This window comes from Phyllosticta capitalensis (genome assembly GCF_038381095.1).
Source record: "Phyllosticta capitalensis strain CBS 128856 chromosome Unknown BKA78scaffold_5, whole genome shotgun sequence".
Taxonomy (NCBI): Eukaryota; Fungi; Ascomycota; class Dothideomycetes; order Botryosphaeriales; family Phyllostictaceae; genus Phyllosticta; species Phyllosticta capitalensis.
The window spans coordinates 2,094,244-2,112,501 of record NW_027117443.1 but is presented as its reverse complement, the minus strand read 5'-3'; the positions used below and the strand labels follow the sequence as shown (position 1 = coordinate 2,112,501).

General features: G+C 53.7%; 3 protein-coding genes across 3 annotated transcripts; 1 reads left to right on the top strand and 2 right to left on the bottom strand.

Annotated features, from left to right (window-relative positions):
• Window positions 1-2,350: 2,350 nt before the first annotated feature.
• Window positions 2,351-4,222, bottom strand: BKA78DRAFT_295843 (Sodium/calcium exchanger protein-domain-containing protein; the record flags this gene model as incomplete). The annotated part of the gene is made up of 4 exons (XM_066886532.1): window positions 2,351-2,527; window positions 2,582-3,410; window positions 3,460-4,126; window positions 4,219-4,222. 4 exons carry the CDS (start codon window positions 4,220-4,222, stop codon window positions 2,351-2,353), a joined length of 1,677 nt encoding a protein of 558 aa, XP_066744662.1.
• Window positions 4,223-6,478: 2,256 nt separating this feature from the next.
• On the top strand, window positions 6,479-10,367 carry BKA78DRAFT_267572 (ATP-dependent RNA helicase DHX8; the record flags this gene model as incomplete). The annotated part of the gene is made up of 2 exons (XM_066885483.1): window positions 6,479-7,050; window positions 7,165-10,367. The coding sequence occupies 2 exons, from the start codon at window positions 6,479-6,481 to the stop codon at window positions 10,157-10,159; spliced, it is 3,567 nt and encodes a 1,188-aa protein (XP_066744661.1). The 3' UTR covers window positions 10,160-10,367.
• Window positions 10,368-11,626: 1,259 nt separating this feature from the next.
• On the bottom strand, window positions 11,627-13,837 carry BKA78DRAFT_295841 (tyrosine protein phosphatase 1; the record flags this gene model as incomplete). Its single annotated transcript, XM_066886531.1, has 4 exons — window positions 11,627-11,753; window positions 11,806-12,874; window positions 12,921-13,007; window positions 13,063-13,837. 4 exons carry the CDS (start codon window positions 13,835-13,837, stop codon window positions 11,627-11,629), a joined length of 2,058 nt encoding a protein of 685 aa, XP_066744660.1.
• Window positions 13,838-18,258: the final 4,421 nt, after the last annotated feature.

Below are 18,258 nucleotides of genomic sequence, written 5' to 3'. Positions count from 1 at the left end.
CCCGCGCGACAAGATGTCAGATCACCCGCAGAGGTGTCGAGTCGAGGTGGTTGATGAAGAGTTGAAGAAGGTTGACGAGGAGAGGTGGTGGAAAGGCTTAAGTAGGCCCTGGACCTTCTCACAACCTCACTCAGATCATCCACAAAGAGAAGGCGCCTCGTAGATGAGAGCAGGCACCAAAGCAGGAAGGCGTCGAGGGGATGCGTGTGGAGTCAAGGTGGTTGGTGAAGAGTTGATGAGGGTTAGAAGGGGTTGAATAGAGGTGAAGGAGGTTGAAGTGGAAGTGGTTGAAGAGAGGTGAAGAAGTTTGAAGCAGAGGGAGATGAAGACGGCTTAAGAAGGTCGAAGTGGAGAGGGTGGAAGAGAGTTGAGAGTTGGAGTGGAGAGGGCCGAAGAGAGTTGAAGAGAGTGTAAGAGCGTCGAGGTGAGGAGGGTTGAAGAAAGTTGAAGGGGTATGACGGGGAGAGGAAGAGTCGAAGAGAGTTAAGGAGGTTGAAGCGGGTTGGAGAATGGAGAAGGTGGAAGGGCTAAAGAAGGCCCGAGACCTTCTCACGACCAACTCAGATCACCTGCAAGTGGAAGGTACTTGGTCGACGAAAGCCAACGCTGAATCAGGAAAGCGTCGGGATACTGCGGCGTAGAGTCGAGGGTGGAAGGGTTGAGGTGACTTGAAGAAGAGGTGAAAATGGATGGAGCGAGGTGGAGTAGAGAGGTGGGGGAGGACCTGAATAAAGGTCCAGAAACCAGGAAAAGGCTTGAGATCATCCGCGAAGAGAAGGTGCTAAATTGACGAGTGCAACGCCCGAAGCAAGAACCCGTCGTTGAAGAAGAATTAAGAGAGGTGGCATGAGAACTTAAGGCTCTGAGCCTTCGCAAAATCACAGATCATCCACGAGCAGAAGGCGCTTGCTTCATGAGCACGTGCGCTGAAGCAAGAATGCCTCGAGTTGCTGAAGCGTAAAGTTGAGGCTTTTCAAGGGGAATTAGAAGATAGAGGAACGGAGAAGAGAGGAAGTCGAGATGAGATGCAGATTCTTTTCAAATACTTCGCCACCGAATTCGCAGTCAGCAGTCAGATCATGCCCCCGCGAAACCCGCATCCATCAACGGCGACAATGTAATGTTGACAGATCAAACGGAGGTCGAGTGTAAGAGTGTTGGTCTGACTTCGCGATGTTGGGGCAGAGAAGAGAGAGAAACAGGAAATAGCCAACGAGAAAGCGAGATCCGAGGAAAAAGGATATCCAGACGGAAAAGAGAGAGAAAAGACCTGCCAGACTCTTTGCAGAAGATGTTTGATCCGGATAAATTGCGACACTGTCGACCTCAGGAGGAAGTGCTAGGAAACTGCCGGATTGCAAAGCCACAGAAGAAGAGCAATTCGCAGACTGGTCGTTAACCTTTTGGGAGCTGACTTCATTTGACTTGAACTTGAACGAGTTTCGTCCAAGCCGAAAGCGATGCCTACAGGGAGCATGCAACCTTCTACGTGGTATCGCTTCAAAAGTTGAGACTTGCGCCTGAGACGATTCGAAGTGATCAATTTGTGGGATTCAACAGAACTTGGAGTAAGTGGAAGCAGCTCCAATACGTGACGGCGAATTCAGCTTTCGGAAGGGAAGCGCGAGAAGCTCGAAAAGACTCGGCCGTCCACCACAGCCTTCCGTTGCGAGTGCTTTACCTGCAAGGACGACAAGTTACCAGCAGTACCGAACAATACGGCGAGAGCAACATTACCTTGTCTGGTCACCTCTCAAACAGCGAAGGCAGCTTCATATGTCTGCGACGCATTGCAAAACATCATAAATGAGTAGTGAGCATTTTAAAAGTCATGATTTTTCTGCCATCTGCAAATGGACTCGACTGACTGACTAGCAACCGGAAATCTGAGGAATGAAGAGCACAGATTGAGAAGAAAAGAAGCCTGACAGACCTCGTGGAGCAGAAGTAAAGTCAATATAGAGACAAGAGAAAAAGAGGAGTCGTAAAAGGGACAATTGCAAGACGTAAACAAGAAGAAAGAAATCCATCAAAACCACCAAGCACCGCTAATCTGCTCAAGACTCGCTCCAGACGACCGAATCGGCATTATCTTATCACATTAAGTAGAGACTCCCTAGTCCACGCGGGAGGAGCTGTGTCGAGGGTCCGTTCGCCAAAGCGCTTTTTAAAAAAAAGTTTTTGATGAGTGCAGCCCGAAAGAGATCTTGTCACGAGTCGTTATAAAGCAACCAACCGGGGGCAATCCCGTACCGCCGAAAGGCTGGGGCACAAAACACTCCGCCGCCATGCAGTGCGCTGAGTCCAACACCAAAACGCCGCTTTCGTGCTACCAATAAGCAAATCAAGTTTAGGTGGGGGTGACGAAGGCGGCAATGGCAATGATGAGGTATGTCGTCATCAGAAGCATACCCTCGAGCCAGTGTGACTTGCCGTCGCCGATCAGGTAATTGACGAGGAGAACGGAAACGAAGAGGACAGCGATTTGGAAGGCCTCAAAGTCCAGGTTCATTTCGTCCTTGCCGAGCTATGTCACAGGTGAGTATGTGGTTACACTAGGATCGGAGTGGGGCCGACTTACAATCCATCCGATAAGCACGTTGACCGGAATGACGAGCAGGGCAATCTGCATGCTAGAGCCAACTGCAACACCAATCGCAAGGTCCATCTTGTCCTTCATGGCGACCGTGACGGCTGTAGCGTGCTCGGCAGCGTTACCGACAATGGGAAGCAGAATCAGACCGAGGAAGGTTTCGGACATGCCCTTGCCGTTGCCCGCGACGGATTTGATGTTGTCGACCATGAATTCGGAGCAGAAAGCGACCAGTACAGTCGAGCCAGCGAGAGCAATCAGCGCTCCCCAGACGGTCAAAACGGGAACTTCTTCATCCTCTTCATCCTCGTCTTCTTGAACCAAGTTGTCTTGGTTTACCTTGCCGCCAACCGCGGAGGCAGCACCGGCGCCAACCTGGGCAATACCCTTCAGAGCCGCGCCCTTTTCAACCTGGTTAATCTTTTCAACCTTCTTTCCCGGCTCGTTGTACATGGCGGCATGGGTCTTGAGTTGGAACATCAAGTAGCATCCGTAGACGAAGAGAAGGACGACAGAGGTTCCGCGAGAGAGAGCATCCGTATCGACAAGGTCAGGCACCTCTGAAGGGGACTCGACCCACATGCGGAAGACGGTAGGGATGATCAAACTGGCAACTGCCAGGGCCAGCAAACTTGCAGCTGTCTGAGCAACGGTGACGTTGAAGAACTGCTCCAAGCGGTTGAGGCCTCCGAGGAAGAAGCACATGCCCATGACGAGCAGAAGGTTGGACAGCATACTGCCAATCAGTGAAGTCTTGGTAATGACAATCTCATCCTTGACAAGGGCTTGGATACCGACAATCAATTCGACGGCATTACTAGAGCACAGTCAGTCTTCAAGTTTTGGGCACGCGACACAAGACTTACCCAAAAGAGGCATTGAGCAAACCTCCGAGAGTTTCGCCGACATGAAGCGCGAGCTCTTCCGTAGCATAGCTGAGCATACCCGCAAGCGGAATGATGGCGATGAAGTTGATGACGAAGACGATGATGCCATTGAGATGGGCATAGTTGACGGCAAAGCCGGCCGGTACAGCCAGAAGCAGAATGTTAACCCACGATCCAAAAACGACATGTTGGAACTGCGTCCAGGGGGTGATGTGCGGCTTTCTCCGAGTCTTGTTCGTGTCATTGCGTTCCGGCCCGCTTTCTTCTCCAGACGTCTCAGTCCTGCCAGGCTTTCTTTGCCTTGCTCCGTTGACCACGGTGGTGCCAGTGCTGGCGGAGCTGTCCTTGGGCTCGTCTGGCACAGTGAGCGCCTGCGTGTTCAGCGGTTGCGCCGTGGTAGGATCGGTGGCCGAATGGGCGACGCCATGCGGTTCTGGGCTGCGGCCCAACTCTGATTCGCCATGGAGACAACCTTCGGAGTGTGCTCGCGAAGTGTCAGATCCTCCGGTGGATGGGCGCGGCTGCGGATTCTCCTCGTCGTAGAGGGAATCGCCCGTGTGGGAAATCTTGCGTGCCCAAGGATTCCAATTGGTCCTGCTCTTGCCAACCTTCCAAGCCGTGTGCCGAGCTTTCGACTTGATGGTATCTATGCGCATGGTAAGCAATGAGTTGTGAAGCTACAGAGTCTCGCGAGCTCCATGTCTGCGACACTGTTGAAGCAATACTAGGAAAACGTACGCATGGTGAAAAAGTTGGGGAAGCAGGAATGAGGCTCCCGGAAACTTTGTGGACGTGCGCTTGGCACAAAAGGTAAATTTCAGAGGCCGACAGGCGTGAATTGAAGACTTTGCGCGGCAGGGAAAACGGATTGACGCAGGGCAACGTGGGGGCCTTTGGGTGCCTTGTCCGACGAGTTGTTTTGGGCGTCTTCGGTAGCGCTGTAGCGGATAGGAGAGTGGTGTGTTGTCGCAGTGACGCTGGAGTTGCTGGCGGCCTGACTAGCGGAGAACGAACTGCAGAAGCTGTCGAGCCCGCGACGAGGAGAGAAACTGCAGGTACGGCAGAGGAAGGTGATAGCTGCTGGCTAGAGGGAGAGTGAAGAAAGCGTTGCCTCAAACAGCGTCAGGGACAAGAAGTGTTGGCAGGGGAGTGGACAGTGGTTATGCGGCGGTGTGGCTGTGTACATAGCCGACGGAGACCAATCGGCGGGCAGATTCAGGCTCGGATCGCTGCCAAGCTTTGGCTTAGATTTGATTATTGCGACGCGTAGCAGCTCAAATCTCGCGACGGCGCAAGGGGGCAAACGAAGCGAGAAGGTGTCGATATCACAGTCTCGGCGTTTGAAGGTGTAGGACAAGTCTTCAGCAGTGACGGCAGCATGCGCCCTCTATAAACCTTGAACACCATCCTGGAAACGTTGACGCCACGCCCCACGCCGTCAGCCAAGATTTAGCTTGTTTTGTTGCTTGTGTGTTGGCCACGGAGAGCCACACTGTCATTCGTCCCGGCTGCCATCCTCTTCATCCCTAGCGCTCCCCAAAAACACTGCCTGCTGCTCTTGGGCTCCCATAGCCATCCACCCACTTCCTTCGCCTTGTCTCTTGTTTTACCCTTGTCATCAACCAATTCGTCCCGTCTTTCAGCTGACACTTTGAAACTTTTGCTTCTTTCTCGCTGCATTGGGTTTGAAGTTGGTCCTGTCGTTAGAATGAACCATCCCTTGCCTCACGACCCAACATGAATCTGTAGCCGCGACTCCACTGTACTCCTTAAACGTCGATCATTTTGATTGGACGGGTTTAACACTTCGTCTTTGGCCGTTCTTTTGCGTTTGGGAGGAATGCGTCGACCAACTCAAACTCTCGTTTCCAACCTTGCATTGCTTAGTCTATGCCGGCAGACATCATTGGTGACGGGTGTTGGTAGGGCTGCTCGATAACCACGTCTTTCCACTCCCAACGCGGCGAGATGATCCAACGAAAATTGTCTCCGGAATTGAGCGTTTCTTGCTGACGACGCACGGCGGGGTTGGGCATGACTCGAATGTGCCGCAAAGTCGGAGTTGTTGACGTGTTGTGGTTGTACGGGTCCGTGATGAGAGAACATTGTGCAGCTGCGCCGGGCGATCTGGAGTAGAGGTCGGTTAATTTATACCGAGTTTTCGGTACAGTATACTTACCGACCAGTATACAGATAGTTTTTGGAGTTCTTGCCTGGTCAGATATATTACTACTAAAACTTTTAGGTGGGATATGGCCTATTAGTTGCTAGGTCCGCTCTGCTTCGCCCTTTACTTTGATGTAAATAACTCCTAAATGAGCAGAATTTTCCATCACCTTCAGTGGGAAGGTGGGAGTGTGGTGGGACGGTTATATAGAATAGGTGAGCAAGGTACCTCACCTGTAGCCTTCCCCTATATCTCTACTCCTTTGGGAATTACTATTGAGTATACCGAATACTCGGTACGGAATTACTCATATAATCCAGTATACTCCGGGTTATGGGGCGATATACCCAGTATAATCGACCACTACCTAGTCTGGAGGCGCTCGGGCCATCATGATTAGATAAGATCGCCGCCATCCATGATGAATGTTCATCCATCGCCAGCACCATTTGCTCTTTTGCGCGCCAACAGCGACGCGTTTGTTCCTGGGACAAGTCTGCGGTCTCACGCATCAGCCTCTCCTTCTGTCCATCCACCGCAACTCTGCAGCTTGGCACCGGACGCGCCACGAACTTTGGGCCTTCGACCTCGACTCCGCACACCTCCGCGCATCTACGATACCCACAGGCCCTTCAGACTCGACAGACGCTCTACTCCATTACGCTCCAGCTATTTCATGTTCGACGGCTCCTGAGCACGAATCCTCGCAGTATCGCCGCCCCTCTTCCACCCCTGCTGTGCTCAAACTTGGGACCCACCACATTTTCTTCAAACGATATCCATCTTTCATTCTCATAATTTCGATTGGAGGGCCACAAAGTCAAGATCAACATGGCCGACCTTGAGTCATTGGAGCGCCTGTCACTCGAGTCTGCGGTCATTGGCGAGATTGCCAACTACTTGGACTTACCAGAGGCTCAACGCAAAGATCTCGCCAAGTTCGCGATTGAGAAGCGCCTAAAAGCGAACTCTTGCGATGAATTCCTGACAGATCCCGACCTGGATGGTGCATTGGAAGCCAGCTTGCTCAAGAGTATTGATCGCCTGGTTACCACCATGCATCCTCGTTACAAGCTCAAGGAGAAGACGAAGAAATTCAAAGGCCTTTCCCTGCCCGACCAAGAAGTGCCTCCGCCCGAAGATGACCTTGCGCCAGCCGACGAGGCCAAAGATGAGGCTATCGACGATACGTTTGCGATGTTGGAGGGTCTTGCGGGCGGAAGTCGACCATCGGGCAACGGCTCCGCTGCTCCTCGACACCTCAGCGTTAGCCCCGTTCGCTACGGCAATGACGACAGGAAAAAGCCAAATCGACAAAGGTCAATATCTCGCTCACGATCACGGTCTCCGAAACGGTCGCGACATCGCAGCTCACGAAACGACGAATTGATATTCGAGGACAAGTACGGGAGGACCGTTACGAGTGAAGTGCCGGAAAGAAGAAAATATAAGGAGAGGGACTTTGATGAGATGGAGTCACGAAAGAGACGCTCTGACAGGGGGGACTACAACGGAAGAGATGACTACGATGATCGCCATGAGAGAAAGAGCAGGCGCCGCCATCGCTATGACGATGATGGCTTCCGAAGACCACCCACTCCCGAGCTCGAGGATGACGCACCGGTTCTCAACAAGGTTTACAATGGACATGTCACTGGAATCAAAGACTTTGGTGCCTTTGTCAAAATCCACGGCGTCAAAGGCAAAGTGGATGGCTTGGTGCACATATCTCAAATGTCCGAGGGGCGTGTAAATCACCCAACAGACCTCGTGGCCCGCAACCAAGAGGTCAAGGTCAAAGTGCTGAAGATGGAAGGACACAGGATCAGCTTGTCGATGAAGGAGGTGGACCAAGTCTCAGGCGACGACCTAAAACCCGAAACAAGATTTGCATCTGGTGCCAACTCGGCAAGCCTTGGAAGAGAAGGTGATCCAGCCTTTGATGCACCTGTTCCGGCTCGCAACGCACCGCCTGCGAGATCAGCGAGGATGCCACTCAGTGACGAGGATAAGTTTGTCCTGAAGCAGATGAAAAGCGCGGGAGTCGACATTGGGGTTGAGTATCCTGATTTCGCGGAGCAATACGAGCAGGGCAACGTCAATGAAAATGGTTTCCTGGACGAGGAAGAGGATGTGGATATTGAGGTTCGAGAGGAAGAGCCTCCTTTCTTGGCTGGCCAGACCAAGCAGTCTCTCGAGCTATCGCCAATCCGAGTCGTCAAGGCTCCAGAAGGATCTTTGAACAGAGCGGCCATGAACTCGGACACCGTGGCTCAGAAGCGGAAAGAGCTCAAGCAGGATGAAGAAAAGGAGGCTAAGGCACAAGAAGCGAGCAAAGTCAATCTCAGCAGCCAGTGGAACGACCCAATGGCGCAAGAGCGCCAGTTTGCGAGTGACCTTCGCAATGCTCCGGCTTCGAAAAGCAACGAGCCGGTCCCAGAATGGAAGCGTATCACACAGGGCAAGACACAGACGGGCAAACGAACAGACTTGTCCATCAAGGAGCAAAGAGAGAGCTTGCCTGTGTACAAGTTTCGAAAGCAACTCATCGAGGCCGTTCACAACCACCAGCTTCTCATTGTTGTTGGCGATACTGGATCAGGCAAGACGACTCAGCTCACCCAATACTTTGCGGAAGAAGGCTTTGCAAACGAGGGCATCATTGGTTGCACGCAACCTCGTCGTGTCGCTGCCATGTCCGTTGCTCAGCGTGTCGCTGACGAAGTCGGATGCAAGCTGGGCGCAGAAGTTGGGTACACGATTCGTTTTGAGGACTGCACGAGTCCAGAGACCAAGATCAAGTACATGACGGATGGTATCATGCAGCGTGAGATCTTGATGGACCCGATGCTCACCAAATACTCGGTCATTATGCTTGACGAGGCTCACGAGCGCACAATTGCCACCGACGTCCTTTTTGGTCTTTTGAAAAAGACGCTGAAAAAGCGACCGGATCTCAAGCTCATTGTCACTTCGGCAACTCTGGACGCTGACAAGTTTTCCGAGTACTTCAACAAGTGTCCCATCTTTTCGATTCCCGGTCGGACATATCCTGTGGAGATTCTGTACTCTCAGGAGCCGGCTGAAGACTACCTGGATACTGCCTTGACGACAGTCATGCAAATCCACATTATGGAGCCACCTGGCGATATTCTAGTTTTCTTGACGGGTAAGGAAGAGATTGACACGAGTTGCGAGATCCTCCACGAGCGGATGAAGAAGCTCGGTCCCTCTGTGCCAGAGTTGATTATTTTGCCCATTTACGGAGCCTTGCCCAGCGAAGTCGCCAGTCGAGTGTTTGAACCTGCTCCTCCTGGAGGCCGCAAAGTCGTCATTGCCACGAACATTGCAGAGACGTCCATCACCATTGACGGCATCTACTATGTCGTGGATCCAGGCTTCGTCAAGCAGACTGCATATGACCCCAAGCTCGGCATGGACCGCCTCCAAGTCACTCCCATTTCCCAGGCCCAGGCCAAGCAGCGTGCGGGTCGTGCCGGACGCACTGGTCCCGGCAAATGCTTCAGGCTGTACACGGAATCCGCGTTTCAATCTGAGATGCTACCGACCACGATTCCCGAAATCCAACGGCAGAACCTGTCCAACACGATCCTCATGCTCAAGGCCATGGGCATCAACGACCTGCTCCACTTTGACTTTATGGACCCACCCCCAACCAACACGATGCTGACGGCGCTCGAGGAGCTCTACGCCCTCTCGGCGCTCGACGACGAAGGGCTCCTGACGCGCCTCGGGCGCAAAATGGCCGACTTCCCCATCGATCCAACGCTGGCCAAATCGCTCATCAACAGCGTCGACGAGCAGTGCTCGGAAGAGATGCTCACCATCGTCGCCATGATCAGCGCGGTCCAACAAGTCTGGCACCGGCCGCGCGACAAACTCCAACAAGCCGACAAGCAAAAGGCCAAATTCCACGACCCCAACGGCGACCACCTGACGCTGCTCAACGTGTACAACGCGTGGCGCAAGAGCAGCTTCAGCGTGCCGTGGTGCTACGAGCACTTCATCCAACCCCGCTCCATGAAGCGCGTGCGCGACGTGCGCGAGCAGCTCACCACCATCCTCGAGCGCCACCGCAGCCGCATCGCCTCCTGCGGCGCCGACACCAAGCGCGTGCGCAAGGCGCTGTGCAGCGGCTTCTTCCGCAACAGCGCGCGCAAGGAGCCGAGCGAGGGCGGCTACAAGACGCTCGTCGAGGGCAACATCGTCCACCTGCACCCGTCGTCGGCGCTCAACGGCCGCCACGCCGAGCACGTCATCTACAACAGCGTCGTCGAGACGACGCGCGAGTACATGCAGACCGTCACGGCGATTGAGCCGCGCTGGCTCGTCGAGGCCGCCCCGACGTTCTTCAGAGTTGCTCCGCAGGATAGGCTGAGTGAGCGCAGAAAGAAGATGCAGATTGCGCCGCTGGGCGGCCGCAACGGGGAGACGAGCTTGTTGGGCCAGCAGGGTCCGCGCAATAGGGGCGGTGGTGGTACGTGGGGTTAATTTTTGCGGCCTTTTGTTTGCTCTAGGCATAGCGAGACGAGGAGGGAGAGATGGTTTTGCGCGTGGTGTGGTAAAGTGGACGCGGCGTTGAAAAGGCTGGCTGGCTTGCTGGCTTGCTCGTAGGCATCATCGGCATTGGTTTTCCCTTGCCCATATGGACATCTGCAATTGCAAATGCGATATACCCTTCCATGTCCTCTCTCATGCTCCCACCTTGCCCCTTTTCTCAACCCTTTCAGACTGACTGACTGACTGACGGACGGATGGACTGCGCTACCCGTGGCATGCGCATCCGTCGTCTCTTGACATTTGACTTTCGCGGCGAACGCCCTGCATACCTTTGCCTTCGGGAGTCATTTGATGGGGAGAGAGAGTGGAAGAGAGCACGGCCTCCTGCGTCGGACTACCTAGGCTGGCTCTCTATGTCTTCCGACTCGATTCCAAACAGTCAATCACTCCTCAAGTCCCCAGCAGCAGAACACAAGAAACGACCAATCACTCGCACACATCACATCTCAGAATTCCCAAATTCAAGTCCAAGTCCAAGTTCAAATTCAACGCAAATCATATTTCCCCAAAAAGCTCATACCCCTACCCTACTCAATCGAAACAATCAATTTTGACGCCTGCCTGCCTGCCTGCCTGCCCGCCTGCCCGCAGTCCAATCCGCATACGAGACAGAAGAAAAGACAAAAGAAAAACAATCGCCCCATTGCGCGACTGTCCATCCGTATATCAACCCCTCGACTAGGTGGAGGAAGGGAGGAAAAGAGAAGAGAGAAAGAGAAACACAGTCAACTCGCCACGTCTTCGGCGTATAGTCAGTCCATTCCATAGCATTTCAGTCATGAGCGTAGGCTGGTAGAAGAAAAGAGTGGAAAAGATGAAACTTTCAAGAAAGTGGAGAGGAAAGACCAAGAAAGGGGGAATATGGAGAAAAGTAGGTAAGTAGGTAGGCGCGGAAGTATGATAAGTAGGCAGCGCCACGGACGTTCGCCTGCTTGCTCGCTGATCGACTTTGCGAGGCAAAGCGAGACGAAACGGAACCGCGGCGGCCAGAATAAATCGGTATACTCTGAAAAGCTGGTGGTCGTGTAGGTAGGCTGAAGAGCAAAGAAAGTCCAAAAAAGAAAAAGAAGAGGTCAAAGACGGGTTAACTACTGCGCTGCGGCGATCACTTGGTATGTTGGGAAAAACAAAAAGAAGGCTGGCTAGGAAACAACAATCAACAACCAAAAAGAGAAACACCAAAGTGACAAGAGAAAAAATGGAGAGGAATTGAAAGGCGGCCGGCCTTTCAGTCAGCCATGATGGTGCAGACTATGATGGTGGTAGTAGTATCAAAGACGATGCAGCGTCAAACGATTGGACACGATATCTTCTTCGGCGATGATGAGAGCGACAGTCAATGTCGACAGCCGTCGAGCAAACACAATGATGCGGAGCACTGTGGCGCAAAGCAGTCCCTCACTGGCGCGAGTAGGGGCGGTTCATGAGGGCGATTTCACGGGCAATGGTGCCCCATTCGAGTTCGCGCCGGACGGGCTCGCCGCGGCGTTGGTGCTGGTATTCCTCCCATTTGAGCAATTCATATCTATAATCAGTCAGCATAGTCGAACCACCGGTTCGGATAGGAGCAGACTCACGTAAATCGCAAATGCGGCTGGATGATGACGTTCAACCGGCGCGCGCGGACGAAGCAGTACGCGCGCGGGAAACTGAAGCCCAACTCGCTCATGACCTCGGCGATGCAAATGGTTGCGCTGCGGCTCACGCCCACGCGGCAGTGGACCAGCGTCGCCGTGGCGTCGAGCTTCCCCTTCTCGATGAACTGCAGGCAGCGTGCGAATTCGCCCGTCAGCGGGTCGACGCCGTTGTCCTGCACTCGGTCGATGTACAGCAGGTTTTCTGGTCCCCACTCCTCCAACACTTCGCTGGACCAGGAGACTGGCTCGCCCACTGACAAGACTCGCGTGATTCCGAGCTCGCGCAGCAGCTCGGCGTTGTTGGCGTGGTTCAAGTTGCCCAAGTACATGTAGGGCAGTATTCGGCTCGGAAGGCTGCCGTCCATTCTGGCTAGCCATGACGGCTCCGGAATGTTGAGTATTGATCCCTTGTAGCGAGGGGACTCTTGGAGAATGCGAGGCTGCACGCTCGCCAGCAAAGAAACGTCGGTGGAGTATGCAAAAAAGTTGCGACCGCGGTCGCGGTGGAGGCGGACCCAGGCCTCGTGGACAGGAAGACCTTCGGCAAACATGAAGTACGTCAGGCCCAGCAAAGAACTCTCCGTGTATCCGTCGGCGCAATGGATCAAAATCTTCTTAGCTCTGTTGGGCTTGACAGACATGTCAACGTCACCGTCCGAGTCCACGTCCGAATCTGGAATGCCATCTGGATTCGCTGTGTTGAATATCCAGTGCACCATCTCCATGAGACCGTCAACTTCGGTGTGGCACCATGCGGGAGGCATGATGCTTCCAGAGGACGGAAAGGTCATGGTAATGGTAGGCGTTCTCTCCTTTTCGAGCATCTTGGATGCTGCTTGGAGAGATTGCGTGTCGGGCGGCTTGGCCTGGTCGCTGGCTTCAATCAGGACGTCATACTCGGAGCCATTGGAAAGGCCCAAGTCAGGGTCTGGTGTGGGTCCAAGAAACACATTGTTGCTAATTTCAGAGGCTTCCGACATGGTGCACATTTCGAGACGCTCCCAAAAGACTGGATTCGTTAGCTGCACCCTCGACTGTACTCGGCAAGTGCTTACAAAAGTCCATGACATTTCCGGTCATGCATGATCGCGAATCGATTGCGACCAACTCCGGGTGATGCTCTTCAAAAGTCTCAAACGGATCTGGATAAATGGGTCAGAAACCAAACGTGTGCCAAAGCTGCCTAGCGCCACTCACCAGACACGACAAAGGTGTTGAACTGTTGCACCTCGCAGCCATTCGCCACGTGCCTCTCCCTCCATATTTTCTGGGCCGCCGATATTTTGCGCGCTAGCTTCAGGGTCTCGTCCTTGGATGTCCTGCCGTCTCCGTACACGATAATGTCTGAAACAGTGGCCATCTTACAGGCCTGAATTTGAAAGTTTCGGACAGAGAATCCATCCCTTGGGTCGGTCTCCAAGAAGGACGCCGCGTCTTCTGGAGATTCGTGAGCGAGCAATAATTCGCTTGGGGGAATGGAGCCCTTGAGTTTCGCGTGCCCCATGTCCTCGCTAGACTTGACAATGGTGATGCCACGGATGCAGCGTGGCACCTTTCTCAGCGAGTTTTGACGCTGCACGAAAAAGGCCAGTTGGATTTGGTTTTCGGCGTGCAGACCATGCAGCCAAGGGAAGACTTGCTTCGGGTCCGGGAGCGGCTGGGTTGCCAAATGGTCCAGCGCCTGTGCAACATGTTGTGCATCAATCGAGTATACGACCGGGTCGGAGGTTATAGTGGAGAAGTTGTCTGGCGGAGAGAGGATGGAATTGGATTCTAGGACGGAATTTTTGACAGGCGGAGAAGCCGGGGGAGTCTCGACCCCTCGCTGAGCTGGTTGTGGTCCTGGATGACATACTGGCAAGTGCTTGTTTGGAACAGGAGGAGGAGTACCCTTGGGGTTCGAGGACAGGGCGAGCGGCGGGGTCGAGGAGCGAGCGGGCAACGAAGGAGCCCTTGCTACGGCGGCAGCCATTGCTGCAGAGAGGACAGAAGATAGTAGAAAAGTGTGTTTGAAGAATGCGGACACGAGTTGGGCGAGAAGTTGTAGTCGTTTAAGTTGGACGGGTGGCTGCAGTGCGATGGCGCAAGCGCGTAGGGCACAGATGCGCGGGTAGACGGGGGGACGAGGGACGAGTAGAGGCAGGAAACGGAGGGACCAAGCTGTGAATGTTGAAAGAGGCGGCGTATTTGATCAAGTGGTAATGTAGTGGTGGTGGTGGTGAGAGGGTGGAGCGTGGTCGGGAGTGGATGGACAGCGGAGGGCGGGGGGAAGGTGTTGGCGGCAATGGATAGGGTTGTTGGTGGTGGTACAAGATGGCGACAGGCAAAAAGGTGTGGTGAGAAAGACGAAGAGACAGTGTGGCACGAATGAAGGCGGAGGCAGGCAGAGGCAGTGGGGAGAGAGTGAAGTTGGGCGGACAGGGTTTCTGTTGGCGCTACGGCTACGGGTCGACACAGGCGGGCGGCATGGGTGCATGGTGTGGGTGTGGGACCGGGGCTGGTCCATCATCTTCTCTCCACTCTCTCGCACTTATCTTGTACATGTGCTCGCCAATTGCGACGACTTGTAGATCCGCACTTCGGAATATGCAATTGTCTATTTTCTGGTTTCGGCGCTGCCTACATGTACATTGACAACTTAACAAGCAACCACCAACAATTCCTCCTTCAACCACCCTCGTCATGCCTCTCCAGGTGTCCTGTGCGCAGCCCTCCAGCATGATCAGCGAGCCCTCCCCCGCACTTTACTCGCGTCGCCCGTCGGCCCTTCCACCACCATATTTCCTCCCAAAGCTGTTCCCTGCCCTTCCGCCTGCTCCCTCCATGTCCGCCATCATTGGCCTTATCTCGACCTCCATCTCAGACCCAAGACACCTGACAATTATCACCAGTAGTAGCCCGCCCGGCTTGTCCAAACCCAGGCACCCATCCCCCCGGCTCCGCGCTCTTCCCAACGGCCGCCGAAGCTGCGCCTTCTTTGCCCAGTTTCACCTCGACTCTAAAAGCTTTAAACTTGGACGCTGCTGTCGCCTGTCAGGGTGCTCCCTGTCACCTCCTCCCAGGGTCTTGTCGCGACCCATTGCGCGGCTGCTATGAGTGCATGCTATAATTGTAGCTTCCTGAACCCGACTCTGATCTCGACTCTCCCGTGCCGTCGCATAAATCGTGCTGGACATGCTGATACAACGGAAACGACACACGACTCCTTCTCGGATATGCCCCTGACGCCGGCGCGCGAGCTCGAACACAGTCAGGTCAGCTTCACTCTCCGCCCGCCCAGGCGCCGCCTGCTGGCGCGACTTTTTCTGTGTCGCGTTGCGCCGGCACGGCACTTGGTACTCCGCCGCCTCTGCCTCCCCTGTTGACCAACCTCTCCAAACCTTCGGGCGCCGAGGATGCGGCTGCGTGCAGAATCTGTTTCTTGTTGAGACGCGTTTCTTCTCCGCCGCCAACGGACCTGCAGATGGAACGACACAGAAAAAAAAAAAAAAATGTGCAGCCTTTTGCCTCGCTCGGCTCGCATTGACTTTGCGGCCTCTGCTGAAATAGGCTCTCGTCTGCCATTCTAGGTTGCGGCACACGCGCCTGCTTTGCCCAAAAGGTTCGCGGCGGCATACCCTTTTTGATTTTGACGTGCGAATGGACGCGTCTAGGTCCTGTCAACCAACGGTAGAGGTTTCTACCCCTTGCCCCTCGTTCGCTTGTCCTCCCCGCCTGCAATGACCCCACAATGGACCACGAAAGAAGAACTACTGTGGCTTTGAATTTTGCTGCTTGCCGATTTGACCGCTCCCAAAGACACCAACCAACCTTGGGACACCACAGCTTGGTTGACATTTCTTTTAGTTTCACTTTTGTCACTCAACGCGCTGATTTTGGCACAAAGACTCGGAAGCTGATCACCTTGCATTGTTTACGAACCTCCACCGCTTCCACGACAACTCCCCGTCCTGCTTTCACTGCATCCCGAACTTCCCAAGTCCTTCTTTCAAAATTGTCTTCAAATCCTCCCCAGTTCTTTAACCAAAGAGACTCCCCTGACCCTCGACCGTTTCCCCTTTTTCAAAAATCTGCCACACCAGTCAGCTTCCCCTGGCGGAATTCGCCCTCAACGTCTCCTAGATCAGCTCCTTGACGCCCAAGGCGCAATCGAGCGGAAATTGCTGTCCATCGCGACGTTGATCTCTTCCTGCATCTCCTCGCTGGCGATCTCTTGTCTCTTCATCACCTCGCTTGTGCAATACAGGGAGTGGTTCTGGCAGCTACCAGGGCACACATGGAACTTGAAGACCTCAAATTCAGTCGTTCAACAGGTGTAGAGCTTCGTCAATCCTAATTTGGCGAGTCCGCCTTCAGCTCATCCATGCCGTCGTGACCAGACTTGGCCAATATACTAGAAGGGGGAGTACCAGGCGGCCACATCAATACGCGTTGCTGGATTTGCCGCAATACGACCCAGCTGCTGCTGCTGCTTCCGCAGTCAAGGCGGCCTTCTTCCTTCTCAAATTCCTCTCCAGCTCAGATACGTACCATATATACGATATTTGACCTGTCGTAGGTCTTTGCAGCAAACCAACACGCACCAGGACATAATCTCGCTGTTCCTCATCGCTGGGCTCATCCACAGTCCACACAATGGTGATCCCATCCCTTCACTTCCTGGTCATGGGAACAACGAACCTGTCTGTCGGCCTGGGCGCTGACCTCTGCTGTAAGGTTCTTCAAATAGTAACGAGGCGTGTGGTCTGCTGGTACGAAAAGGCCCACGATGAGCTTTCGTGGCTCTGGACAATGATGCCGACAACCTGATTGCCTATGCGCAAGAGAATCCGTCCGAGTCTTTCGACCTCATCAACAAATTTTTGCACGTCTCGCAGCCGCAACACACCGCCAGTATTGCGATTTGAGGTCGGTCTGGAATGAAGTATGAATCGCCGCTGCGTGGGAGAAAAAAGGAAAAGGAGAAGACGAAGTACGACCAGCGGGGATGTCGAGCAAACCTCGGATCTTCGTAGGCAAAGTACTCATCTAGAGTTACTGAACGCAGCCTGGGCTCTGCAAAGTCCGCCTTTCCAAAAGGGTAGAGCGTCGGAAACGAGAGGCTGTGGTTCCTGTCCCACTCGCTGATTGGCGTGCTGTGGTGCTCTGGCGCCGACGTCTGTGAATATAAGAGACCTTGAAATCATCAGACGGCCAACTAATGTAGTGCATTTTCAACTGGGGGGCTTACTTTTTATACCCGAGAAAATGAGGAGAAGCGAAGAAAGCGGCCTGCAGCATGGCAACTACCACAGTCCACGGCGAGGTCTACAGCCCTAACTATGGCCGCCCAGACACCCATCCAAAGCGTCCTCTCTTCTTGCGTGTTGTATTCAGGTCCGAGGGGCGAGTGCGGCCTTCTTGACGAGATGGGGAGAGGGAATCGTCGCTTCGACGTCTGAATGCAGCCACCCACCGAAAGAATCGTCAGTGAAGATGAACAGCGGAAACAGCATGGTGAAGAGGCATACCAAATGAGTACGCAGTATACTGTACAACGGTATACTAGCTGTCGTCATCGTCCTCCTTCAGGGGCGAAAGTTGAGTGTGCGGATGGTACCTCGTCGTTGCCCGCCGATATCGTTTCCAAAGCCCCGATATTGGATTTGAAGACGGCGAGTTGCTTGTGAAATGTCAATGAGCATTCAGCACCGGCGAGGTAGGTCTTGACCAGCCATTACGATGGTCATTCCCCTTTGTAGTTGGTCTTGACAGTCTCAGTGTCGAGGTAGCTCAAATCAACAAGAAACTTGGTGGAATTGAGGAGGTGAGCATGGTCGCCGCGGAGAATTTTGTGCGGCCAAGGGACAATGACATGTCAGGTGAAAGAGGCCGGCTGCAAGAGAAACGTCAATCAACTCCAACAAGATCACGGGTGCTTGAACGCTCCCTGTAATCATCATTGTCCGGGCACAAATAAGCAAAAGCGCATTCGAAAGCTCTTTATACTCGAATGTGCGCCTTCAAGAATTTTCTGGTTTGCCCTGACTCACTCAGCGTCAAAGATTTGCGCAGATGCCGCCCTGGATCATCGCAAAGGGCCACGATGGCGGCTGCTGTCGGACGTCTGCTGTCGGACGTCTGCTGAGGGCACCATAAGACTTTATGCCACAGGAAGGGACCAGTCTATAGGAAATGTCTTAAGCCAAACTTCCTTTGGAACAATCAGAACCTGTTGCCGCGTGAGTGTTAATTGTGGAGGGAAACAAAGCGAAGAAGCGAGCACTGTCACCTCCTGCCGCCAAACTCGAGTGGAGGGTGTGCATGGCAGCGACAAGCCAAAGATGATCTGAAATTAACAACATCAAGCAACCTTAACACTAACCACGTATAAAAGTGCCTAAAGCCCGAGGC